The following is a 12,501-nucleotide window of genomic DNA, read 5'->3' on the forward strand; positions in this document are numbered from 1 at the left end:
ATTGAGCTGACATGCAACGTTTACCGTGAATGCAGTCTCCGCGAACACGTCAGGGGGCATTGCCTTTAAAAGGGGCATTGTCAACATTAAGTCTACAATGTACCTCGGATGAATCCCGACCTATATGTCACTGTTAACAGCGGTCTATACTATACCTCAGATTGAATCTAGACCTATATGTCAGTCAACCTGCATGCCTATAATCATCTCTGTCCTCACCTTCTCACCCACTGTCCTAACTGCCATAGAAAGCGAGAGAAGGGGAGAGAGATTTACTGCGTTTGCCTCAAGCCAGGTGTAGAGTTGTTACACCGGTCTGTTTTTAGGGCCTGATGATGTTCATGATGACCTCTTAAATAACCACTTCTCACAGAGTTTTCCAAATGGCATCCTATTGGTACTTAAACAGGGCACCGTTTAGGAAGGAGCCTCAAAGATTATGAGTATGAATATGTTAATAGCCCTCCGTCAAATGAGACTGAAGGTGTCTTGATATGAATTGATCAATATCGATCAATCAGACGCTGTAACAGTAGTAACCTGATGGATAACACAGACCTCTAGTTTAGAGGGTGGGGTGTATAGGTCGATACGGTGCAGCATTTAGAAAGAACATTTATTGTATTTTATTTTTTTATTTGGCCAACTAAGAGATTACCTGTGCCTTGTGGTGCTAGACAAAGCTTGTGTTTGCATCCCAAATGGCACCCTATTCCCTATATAGTGCACTTTCCTTTCCCTGTGGGCCCTATAGTGCCCTATATAGGGAATAGGGTGCCATTTGGAATTAGATGTCAGATTTATAAATTAAAGTGTTTCTAAACTTGTCTGCGGACTTGTACAATCTGACATTTGTTCGTAACTCTTTGGGAATGTATTGTTATTAAAGTGTTTATAAGGAGTTATAGCAGGCATATGTAGGGTCGTGGAATAGAGGGGGCAGCCATAATGCATCCTGTATATATCACATTCGTTTGTCCATCCATCCTCATCCATCATTCATCCACAAACAGTAAAGTGATATCTCACCAGCGGTCTACAGACCTTCACAGAAACATCGCTAATCTGTGATTGGGCCACAAGGTCAGAACTCACACGACCAATCAGGTTGGCAGATGACAATGCAAGAGCACATGCAACATTGTATCCATGGCAACCCTAACTGCCAGCTCGCTGAATCAGCAAAAAGTCAACTATAGTAAACAAAAAAAGCTATTTAGTACAGATAAGTGAATGTGTAATATATATCTATAGAAATATTAGTAAATATAGATATCGTGTCACTTTAGTGAACTTTTAGTGACTATCATATATTTATTGTACTCCTTGAACCATTATGGCCTTATTTCAACAGTATGTGTAGCATATTTTGATGTACTATCCAGAGTATTTAGCTACTGTATTACTATTGTACAATCACATAAGATATCTAGTATACGTTTTGGAGACCTTTGTATTGAATCCCTGTGACGAGTTTGTAGTTTTATTATCAGTACCCAGTGAGCAGGAGATGTTAAAGAGGTCTTTTCAACATCTTGTGCTCATAGTTGTTGCACCATAAAGACGTGATACCAGCCCACCTTTAGCCATTAAATGGAAAATATACATACTTTACAAATGTTTCCCTCTTCTCACACACACAATCTCTTAAAACGTTTTTAAAAAGTGTTGTTCTTCACACACACACAGGAAATAGACAACCCCACGCAAGACAAATCTTTCAATTATTTATTTTTATCAAAAATATTCAAGTGAACCATGCTCTCTGTCCAGTCTGTTAAAGATACAGCCTGATAAACTACATCTCCCATAAGCCTCTGCTCCATCTAGGGTTCCAAAATTCCTGTAACTTTCCTAAAAAGATTCCTGGGATGAGGGAATAAGCAGTAAATCTGGAATCCTCCAACCAGGATTTGTAGAAAACCTGGAAATTTTGGGAAAGTTATCAGAATTTTGCAACCCTAACTCCATCACATACAAATACATTTATAAAGACAAGGGACCAATCTGAACTGACACCCTATTCCCTATGCAGTGCACTACTTTTGACCAAAGCCTATGAGAGCTTATGAGGCTCTGGACAAAACGTGGTGCACTACATAGGGAGCCATTTTGGACACAGAAAAACAAGAACTCTGTCAACAGTAAAATGAGAGACAGATGAAGCTGCCCCTAGATACTGATCTGTGGTCAGTTTTAAAATGTCCCCCACTAATGGTTAGGATTGGGGGAGGGGAAGCTGATCCTACACCTGTACTTAGGGGCAACGTCACTCCAGAGCGACAAATAACAGGATTGGTTCCAGTTCATATGTAGGTCTGGTTTAGAGGAGTGTCCTTTTAGGTTCTGAGAACATCAGTAGAATCTCGGAGGCATGAGGGCCACACAACTTCTCTCTACATACACATCTCTCTCTCTCTCTCTCTCTCTCTCTCACACACACAGGCATAAAACGGAAAATGATACCAAAGAAACTTTAAAAAAAACACAGTAAAAACATCTTTGTTCAGTCCAGCTCCGGGTGCAAATTGTTCCATAATATAGTCCACAATTATCAAACAGAAGATGTGAAAAACACACAATGTTTCTTCCATCCTACAACATTACAGAGGCAGGTGCACAGATCCAAGTTGGCGACACGTAGTAAACTGAGTCATGACACCCTATTCCCTATATTAGGGCTGTTCAACTCTGACCCCACGAGGTCCGGAGCCTGCTGCTTTTCTGTTCTACCTGATCATTAATATCACACACCTGGTGTCCCTGTTCTAAACCAGTGGAACTGGCTTTGAGGTCCAGAGTTGAGTTTGAAGGCCTAACTATGTGGTGCACTACTTTTCACCACAGCCATAAGGCCTCCAGTCAAAAGTAGTGCACCACATATGGAATAGGGTGCCTTTTGGATACGCCCCCTTTCACTGTTACTGTAGCAGCTAACAGGTTGACTGTGTGTGAGTGTGAGTCGATGTGTGTGTGCGAGTGTCGGTGTGTGTGTCTGTGTGTGTGCGAGTGTCGGTGTGTGTGTGTGTCTGTGTGTGACAGTCCGAGCCTCTGGTGTCAGGACACCCCTCTGTTGTCCCTCATAGTATGATCCAGGTACTCCGGTCGCTGTCAGCTAACACCTGGAGAGAGGAACCTAGACAGAAGAGAGAGGGGGGGACAAACATCACATTAGTTAACACCTGGAGAGAGGAACCTAGACAGAAGAGAGAGGGGGGGACAAACATCACATTAGCTAACACCTGGAGAGAGGAACCTAGACAGAAGAGAGAGGGGGGGACAAACATCACATTAGTTAACACCTGTAGAGAGGAACCTAGACAGAAGAGAGGAGGGGGACAAACATCACATTAGTTAACACCTGGAGAGAGGAACCTAGACAGAAGAGAGAGGGGGGGACAAACATCACATTAGTTAACACCTGTAGAGAGGAACCTAGACAGAAGAGAGAGAGAGGGACAAACATCACATTAGTTAACACCTGGAGAGAGGAACCTAGACAGAAGAGAGAGGGGGACAAACATCACATTAGTTAACACCTGTAGAGAGGAACCTAGACAGAAGAGAGAGGGGGACAAACATCACATTAGTTAACACCTGTAGAGAGGAACCTAGACAGAAGAGAGAGAGAGGGACAAACATCACATTAGTTAACACCTGTAGAGAGGAACCTAGACAGAAGAGAGAGGGGGACAAACATCACATTAGTTAACACCTGTAGAGAGGAACCTAGACAGAAGAGAGAGAGGGGACAAACATCACATTAGTTAACACCTGTAGAGAGGAACCTAGACAGAAGAGAGAGGGGGGGACAAACATCACATTAGTTAACACCTGTAGAGAGGAACCTAGACAGAAGAGAGAGAGAGGGACAAACATCACATTAGTTAACAGAATAATAAGAGAGTTTGAAGTTGTCATTTACATAAAGATAGTGTGTCAGTCAGTCTTTTTTTATTCAACCCTTATTTTCCCAGGTCAGTTGACTGAGAACACATTCTCATTTACAGCAACAACCTGGGGAATAGTTACAGGGGAGAGGGGGGATGAATGAGCCAATTGGAAGCTGGGGATGATTAGGTGGCCATGATGGTATGAGGGCCAGATTGGGGATTTAGCCACGACAGCGGGGTTAACGCCCCTACTCTTACGATAAGTGCCATGGGATCTTTAGTGACCACAGTTTAACATCTCATTCGAAAGACGGCACCCTACACAGAGCAATGTCCCCAATCACTGCCCTGGGGCATTGGGATATTTTTTTTTAGACCAGAGGAAACAGTGCAACACCATTTCCAGCAGCATCTAGTCTCCCATCCAGGGACCGAACAGGACCAACCCTGCTTAGCTTCAGAGGCAAGCCAGCAGTGGGATGCTGGGTGTTATGCTGCTGGCCCATGTGTGAGTATAGAACACATTAAGGACACCTGCTCTTTCCATGACATAGGCTGACCAGGTGAAAGCTATGATCCCTTATTGATGTCACTTGTTAAATCCACTTCAATCAGTGTAGATGAAGGGGAGGAGACAGGTTAAAGAAGGATTGTTAAGCCTTGAGACAATTGAGACATGGATTGTGTATGTGTGCCATTCAGAGGGTGAATGGGCAAGACAGAATATTTGTGCCTTTGAACGGGGTATGGTGGCAGGTGCCAGGTGCAGTGTAGTGTGGCAAGAGCCCCGTGTATCTCAGTTGGTAGAGCACGGCGCTTGCAACGCCAGGGTTGTGGGTTCGTTTCCCACGGGGGGCCAGTATGAAAATGTATGCACTCACTAACTGTAAGTGGCTCTGGATAAGAGCGTCTGCTAAATGTCAAATGTAAGAACTGCAACACTGCTGGGTTTTACACGCTCAACGGTTTCCCCCGTGTGGATCAATAATGGTTCGCAACCCAAAGGACATCCAGCCAACTTGACACAACTGTGGGAAGCATTAGAGTCAACATGGGCCAGCATCCCTGTGGAACGCTTTCGACATCTTGTAGAGTCCATGCCCCGACGAATTGAGGCTGTTCTGAGGGCAAAAGGGGGTGCAACTCAGTTTTAGGAAGGTGTTCTTAATGTTTTGTACACTCATTGTATATACAGTGCCTTGCAAAAGTATTCATCCCCCTTGGCTTTTTTCCTATTTTGTTGCATTACAACCTGTAATTTACTTGGATTTCATGTAATGGACATACACAAAATAGTCCAAATTGGTGAAGTGAAATGAAAAAAATAACTTGTTTCAAAAAATTATACAAAATTAATAACAGAAAAGTGGTGTGTGCATATGTATTCACCCCCTTTGCTATGAAGCCCCTAAATAAGATCTGGTGCAACCAATTACCTTCAGAAGTCACATAGTTAGTTAAATAAAGTCCACCTGTGTGCAATCCAAGTGTTACAATCTGTCACATGATCTCAGTAAAAATATATATATATATATATATATATATATATATATATATATATATATATATATATATATATATACACACACACACACACACACATATACACCTGTTCTGAAAGGCCACAGAGTCTGCAACACCACTAAGCAAGGGGCACCACTAAGCAAGGGGCACCACCAAGCAAGCAGCACCATGAAGACCAAGGAGCTCTCCAAACAGGTCAGGGACAAAGTTGTGGAGAAATACAGATCAGGGTTGGGTTATAAAAAAAATATCTGAAACTTTGAACATCCCACGGAGCACCACTATAAATCCATTATTAAAAAATGGAAAGAATATGGCACCACAACAAACCTGCCAAGAGAGGGCCGCCCACCAAAACTCACGGACCAGGCAAGGAGGGCATTAATCAGAGAGGCAACAAAGATAACCCTGAAGGAGCTGCAAAGCTCCGCAGTGGAGATTGGAGTATCTGTCCATAGGACCACTTTAAGCCGTACACTCCACAGAGCTGGGCTTTCGGAAGAGTGGCCAGAAAAAAGCCATGCGAGTGTCGGTGTGTGTGTTCGCCAAAAGGCATGTGGGAGACTCCCCAAACATATGGAAAAAGGTACTCTGGTCAGATGAGACTAAAATTGAGCTTTTGGGCCATCAAGGAAAACGATATGTCTGGCGCAAACCCAACACCTCTCATCACCCCGAGAACACCATCCCCACAGTGAAGCATGGTGGTGGCAGCATCATGCTGTGGGGATGTTTTTCATTGGCAGGGACTGGTAAACTGGTCAGAATTGAAGGAATGATGGATGGCGCTAAATACAGGGAAATTCTTGAGGGAAACCTGTTTCAGTCTTCCAGAGATTTGAGACTGGGACGGAAGTCCACCTTCCAGCAGGACAATGACCCTAAGCATACTGCTAAAGCAACACTCAAGTGGTTTAAGGCGAAACATTTAAATGCCTTGGAATGGCTTAGTCAAAGCCCAGACCTCAATCCAATTGAGAATATGTGGTATGACTTAAAGATTGCTGTACACCAGCAGAACCCATCCAACTTGAAGGAGCTGGAGCAGTTTTGCCTTGAAGAATGGGCAAAAATCCCAGTGGCTAGATGTGCCAAGCTTATAGAGACATACCCCAAGAGACTTGCAGCTGTAATTGCTGCAAAAAGGTGGCTCTACAAAGTATTGACTTTGGGGGGGGGGGGTGAATAGTTATGCACGCTCAAGTTCTGTTTTTTTGTTTGTTTCACCCCCAAAAATATTTTGTATCTTCAAAGTGGTAGGCATGTTGTGTAAATCAAATGATACAAACCCCCCAAAAATCAATTTTAATTCCAGGTTGTAAGGCAACAAAATAGGAAAAATGCCAAGGGGGGGTGAATACTTTGGCAGGCCAGGGTATAATGTGTGTATGTGTACCTTTGTGCAGGGCCTCGTTGGTCATGCGGTTGATATAGCGAGAGCTGCTCTCTGGAACCAGCCACTTCATTACGGTGTTAACACAAGACTTCCTGTAGGAACTCCATACACTGCCACTAGAGGAGGGGAGAGAAGAGGGAGATATGAAGAACAAGAGAGAGAGAAAGAAAGAGTGGTATGAAAAGAGAAAGAGAGAGTCTCACCTGGTCTGACCCTTGACCTCAGTGAGGTCACCAACCCCGACGGTGTGACACACTCCTGTGTTGAGGTCCCAGCTCACCTGCAGACTGGAGTGGTAGGTGTTGGGCCTGGAAGACAAGACAGGAAACTACCGTTTAGTGTGAGTGACAGACAGAGGTGTTTAAGACAGCACTCCTGACCCCAAAACAACCTCACCAGGTGATAAATAAATAAAATAAAAATCCCTCCTGTTTGTTTGTGTTGTGACTAAACTCATCTATTTACTTAGATTTGTGTGTATTGGGTATATGTTGTAAATTGTTAGATATTACTGCACTGTCGGAGCTAGAAGCACAAGCATTTCGCTACACCCGCAATAACATCTGCTAAACACGTGTATGTGACCAATAAAATGGTTTTCCTCGGATGGTCACCTGGTGAGGTGTTCGGAGGTCAGGAATGCTGTTTTGGATGATCAAGTTCCTCAGTTGAGCACCTGTATCTCAGAGCTGGAGTGCTGATCTAGGATCACCCCCCCGTCCCCCCCGTCCCCGTTCCGCCCCCCATGTAATCTTATTTGTTATGATCTAAAAGGCTAAACTGATCCTAGATCAGCACTCACTTGATACATACGGTCCCGATTCCCTTTTTCGTTCAAGCTGGGATGAAGCGTGGAGGTGTGTATGTGTAGTGTGTATAGGTGTGTGTGTATAGGTGTGTGTGTATAGGTGTGTGTGTATAGGTGTGTGTGTATGTGTAGTGTGTAGAAGTGTGTATAGGTGTGTGTGTAGTGTGTAAGGTGTGGTGTGTGTGTGTGTAGTGTGTGTGGTGTGTGTGTATAGGTGTGTGTGTATGTGTAGTGTGTAGAGGTGTGTGTGTGTGTAGTGTGTATAGGTGTGTGTGTGTGTGTAGTGTGTATAGGTGTGTGTGTGTATAGGTGTGTGTGTATGTGTAGTGTGTAGAGGTGTGTGTGTGTGTAGTGTGTATAGGTGTGTGTGTGTGTAGTGTGTATAGGTGTGTGTGTATAGGTGTGTGTGTATGTGTGTGTAGGTGTGTGTGTGTAGTGTGTATAGGTGTGTGTGTGTGTAGTGTGTATAGGTGTGTGTGTATAGGTGTGTGTGTATGTGTAGTGTGTAGAGGTGTGTGTGTGTAGTGTAGTTACCTGCAGTGTTCCTCTTCAGGGTTGGAGAAGGCCAGCAGCAGCAGACCAATGTTGATCACCACCGTGTTAGTCTCCGGACACACCTGATACACACACACACACACACCATTACGGTCTGACACGATGTGAGTGTGTGTGCATGTAGTGTGTGTGTGTGTGCTCATGCGTATAGACTGTATATATATATATATATATATATATATATATACACAAAAAAAGCATTAAACAAATAGCCACCCTTTGCCTTGACGACAGCTTTGCACACTCTTGGCATTCTCTCAACCAGCTTCATGAGGTAGTCACCTGGAATGCATTTCAATTAAAAGGTGTGCCTTCTTAAAAGTTAATTTGTGGAATTTCTTTCCTTCTTAATGCGTTTGAGCCAATCAGTTGTGTTGTGACAAGGTAGGGGGTATACAGAAGATAGCCCTATTTGGTAAAAGACCAAGTCCATATTATGGCAAGAACAGCTCAAATAAGCCAAGAGAAACGACAGTATATCATTACTTTAAGACATGAAGGTCAGTCAATCTGGAAAAAGTGAACTTTGAAAGTGTCTTCAAGTGCAGTCGCAAAAACCATCAAGCGCTATGATGAAACTGGCTCTCATGAGGACCACCACAGGAAAGGAAGACCCAGAGTTAGCTCTGCTGCAGAGGATAAGTTCATTAGTTACCAGCCTCAGAAATTGCAGCCCAAATAAGTGCTTCACAGAGTTCAAGTAACAGACACATCTCAACATTAAATGTTCAGAGGAGACTGGGTGTATCAGGCCTTCATGGTCAAATTGCTGCAAAGAAACCACTACTAAAGGACACCAATAAGAAGAAGAGACTTGCTTGGGCCAAGAAGCACAAGCAATGGACATTAGACCGGTGGAAATCTGTCTTTTGGTCTGGAGACCAAATGGGAGATATTTGGCTTCAACCACTGTGTCTTTGTGAGACTCGATGTGGGTGAACGGATGATCTCCGCATGTGTAGTTCCCACCGTGAAGCATGGAGGAGGTGGTGTGATGGTGCTATGCTGGTGACACTGTCTGTGATATAGTTAGAATTCAAGGGACACTTAATCAGCATGGCTACCACAGCATTCTGCAGCGATACGCCATCCCATCTGGCTTGGGCTTAGCGGGACTATCATTTGTTTTTCAACAGGACAATGACCCAACACACCTCCAGGCTGTGTAAGGGCTATTTGACCAAGAAGGACAGTGATGGAGTGCTGCATCAGATGACCTGGCCTCCACAATCCCCCAACCTCAACCTAATTGAGATGGTTTGGGATGAGTTGGACCGCAGAGCGAAGGAAAAGCAGTCAACAAGTGCTCACAATTTGTGGGAACTCCTTCAAGACTGTTGGAAAAGCATTCCAGGTGAAGCTGGTTTTAGAGAATGCCAAGAGTGTGCAAAGCTGTCATCAAGGCAAAGGGTGGCTACTTTGAAGAATCTCAAATATAAAATATATTTTGATTTGTTTAACACTTTTTTGGTAACTACATGATGTGTTATTTCATAGTTTTGATGTCTTCACTATTATTCTACAATGTAGAAAATAGTAAAATTAAAGAAAAACCCTTGAATGAGTAGGTGTGTCAAAACTTTTGACTGGTACTGTATATATAGAGTGTGTATGTGTGCACGCTTGTAGTGTGTGTGCAAGTGTCCGTAGATGCTCCTGTGTGTGTGAATGCATGCGTACAGTGTGTGTGTGTGTGTGTGTCTATAGAGTGTGTCTCTATAGTGTGTGTGTGTCTATAGTGTGTGTATATAGTGCGTGTGGGTCTATAGTGTGTGTGTGTGGGTGTCTATAGTGTGTGTGGTGTGTGTCTATAGTGTGTGGGTCTATATGTGTGTGTGTGTGTCTATAGTTTGTGTGTCTATAGTGTGTGTGTATACAGTGGGGGAAAAAAGTATTTAGTCAGCCACCAATTGTGCAAGTTCTCCCACTTAAAAAGATGAGAGAGGCCTGTCATTTTCATCATAGGTACACGTCAACTATGACAGACAAAATGAGGGGAAAAAAATCAGAAAATCACATTGTAGGATTTTTAATGAATTTATTTGCAAATTATGGTGGAAAATAAGTATTTGGTCAATAACAAAAGTTTCTCAATACTTTGTTATATACCCGTTGTTGGCAATGACACAGGTCAAACGTTTTCTGTAAGTCTTCACAAGGTTTTCACACACTGTTGCTGGTATTTTGGCCCATTCCTCCATGCAGATCTCCTGTAGAGCAGTGATGTTTTGGGGCTGTCGCTGGGCAACACAGACTTTCAACTCCCTCCAAAGATTTTCTATGGGGGTTGAGATCTGGAGACTGGCTAGGCCACTCCAGGACCTTGAAATGCTTCTTACGAAGCCACTCCGTTGCCCGGGCGGTGTGTTTGGGATCATTGTCATGCTGAAAGACCCAGCCACGTTTCATCTTCAATGCCCTTGCTGATGGAAGGAGGTTTTCACTCAAAATCTCATGATACATGGCCCCATTCATTCTTTCCTTTACACGGATCAGTCGTCCTGGTCCCTTTGGAGAAAAACAGCCCCAAAGCATGATGTTTCCACCCCCATGCTTCACAGTAGGTATGGTGTTCTTTGGATGCAACTCAGCATTCTTTGTCCTCCAAACACGATGAGTTGAGTTTTTACCAAAAAAGTTCTATTTTGGTTTTATCTGACCATATGACATTCTCCCCAATCCTCTTCTGGATCATCCAAATGCACTCTAGCAAAGTTCAGACGGGCCTGGACATGTACTGGCTTAAGCAGGGGGACACGTCTTGCACTGCAGGATTTGAGTCCTGGCGGCGTAGTGTGTTACTGATGGTAGGCTTTGTTACTTTGGTCCCAGCTCTCTGCAGGTCATTCACTAGGTCCCCCGTGTGGTTCTGGGATTTTTGCTCACCTTGTGATCATTTTGACCCCACAGGGTGAGATCTTGCGAGGGAGATTATCGAGGGAGATTATCAGTGGTCTTGTATGTCTTCCATTTCCTAATAATTGCTCCCACAGTTGATTTCTTCAAACCAAGCTGCTTACCTATTGCAGATTCAGTCTTCCCAGCCTGGTGCAGGTCTACAATTTTGTTTCTGGTGTCCTTTGACAGCTCTTTGGTCTTGGCCATAGTGGTGTTTGGAGTGTGACTGTTTGAGGTTGTGGACAGGTGTCTTTTATACTGATAACAAGTTCAAACAGGTGCCATTAATACAGGTAACGAGTGGAGGACAGAGGAGCCTCTTAAAGAAGAAGTTACAGGTCTGTGAGAGCCAGAAATCTTGCTTGTTTGTAGGTGACCAAATACTTATTTTCCACCATAATTTGCAAATAAATTCATAAAAAAATCATACAATGTGATTGTCTGGATTTTTTTTCCTCAATTTGTCTGTCATAGTTGATGTGTACCTATGATGAAAATGACAGGCCTCTCTCATCTTTTTAAGTGGGAGAACTTGCACAATTAGTGGCTGACTAAATACTTTTCTTCCCCACTGTATATAGTGTGTGTGTGTGTGTATATAGTGTGTGGGTCTCTATAGTGTGTGAGGGTCTCTATAGTGTGTGTGTGTGTCTACAGTGTGTGGGTCTACAGCGTGTGTGTGTCTATAGTGTGTGGGTCTACAGCGTGTGTGTGTCTATAGTGTGTGTGTGTGTCTACAGTGTGTGGGTCTACAGCGTGTGTGTGTGTGTGGGTCTACAGTGTGTGTGTGTGTCTATAGTGTGTGTGGGTCTACAGCGTGTGGGTCTACAGCGTGTGTGTCTATAGTGTGTGTGTGTCTATAGTGTGTGTGTGTCTATAGTGTGTGGGTCTACAGTGTGTGTGTCTATAGTGTGTGTGTGTCTATAGTGTGTGTGTGTCTATAGTGTGTGTGGGTCTACAGCGTGTGTGGGTCTACAGTGTGTGTGGGTCTATAGCGTGTGGGTCTACAGCGTGTGGGTCTATAGCGTGTGGGTCTACAGCGTGTGGGTCTACAGCGTGTGGGTCTACAGCGTGTGGGTCTATAGCGTGTGGGTCTACAGCGTGTGGGTCTACAGTGTGTGGGTCTATAGCGTGTGGGTCTACAGCGTGTGGGTCTATAGTGTGTGGGTCTATAGTGTGTGGGTCTACAGTGTGTGGGTCTATAGTGTGTGGGTCTACAGTGTGTGTATGTCTAGTGTGTGCGTGTATGTCTAGTGTGTGTGTGTATGTCTAGTGTGTGTGTGTGTATGTATATACCTCCAGTATGACAACATCGTAGTCGTTGAAGGAGCAGAACTGAGGAGCCCAGCGGGCGTCGCTCCGGATCACCTCGTTGATCAGGTACTCAAAGTCCAGAGTCAACTGCTCCACACAAACAGTCTGTAGGT

The 12,501-nt window shown here is 44.0% G+C and overlaps 1 protein-coding gene across 3 annotated transcripts in view; it reads right to left on the reverse strand.

Moving 5' to 3' along the window:
- Window positions 1-2,826: 2,826 nt before the first annotated feature.
- Window positions 2,827-12,501, reverse strand: part of dcaf15 (DDB1 and CUL4 associated factor 15) — a 17,603-nt gene continuing 7,928 nt past the window's right edge. For 2 of the 3 annotated variants that reach the window (XM_045211721.1, XM_045211720.1), the window contains exons 9-13: window positions 12,371-12,493; window positions 8,156-8,238; window positions 7,017-7,121; window positions 6,814-6,929; window positions 3,143-3,495 (exon numbers count right to left, since the gene is read on the reverse strand). In XM_045211721.1, coding sequence (XP_045067656.1) covers window positions 3,317-3,495; window positions 6,814-6,929; window positions 7,017-7,121; window positions 8,156-8,238; window positions 12,371-12,493 — 606 coding nt within the window. In that variant the 3' untranslated portion in view covers window positions 3,143-3,316. The other variant, XM_045211722.1, reaches the window with a different exon arrangement.

This window comes from Coregonus clupeaformis, chromosome 38 (genome assembly GCF_020615455.1).
Source record: "Coregonus clupeaformis isolate EN_2021a chromosome 38, ASM2061545v1, whole genome shotgun sequence".
Taxonomy (NCBI): Eukaryota; Metazoa; Chordata; class Actinopteri; order Salmoniformes; family Salmonidae; genus Coregonus; species Coregonus clupeaformis.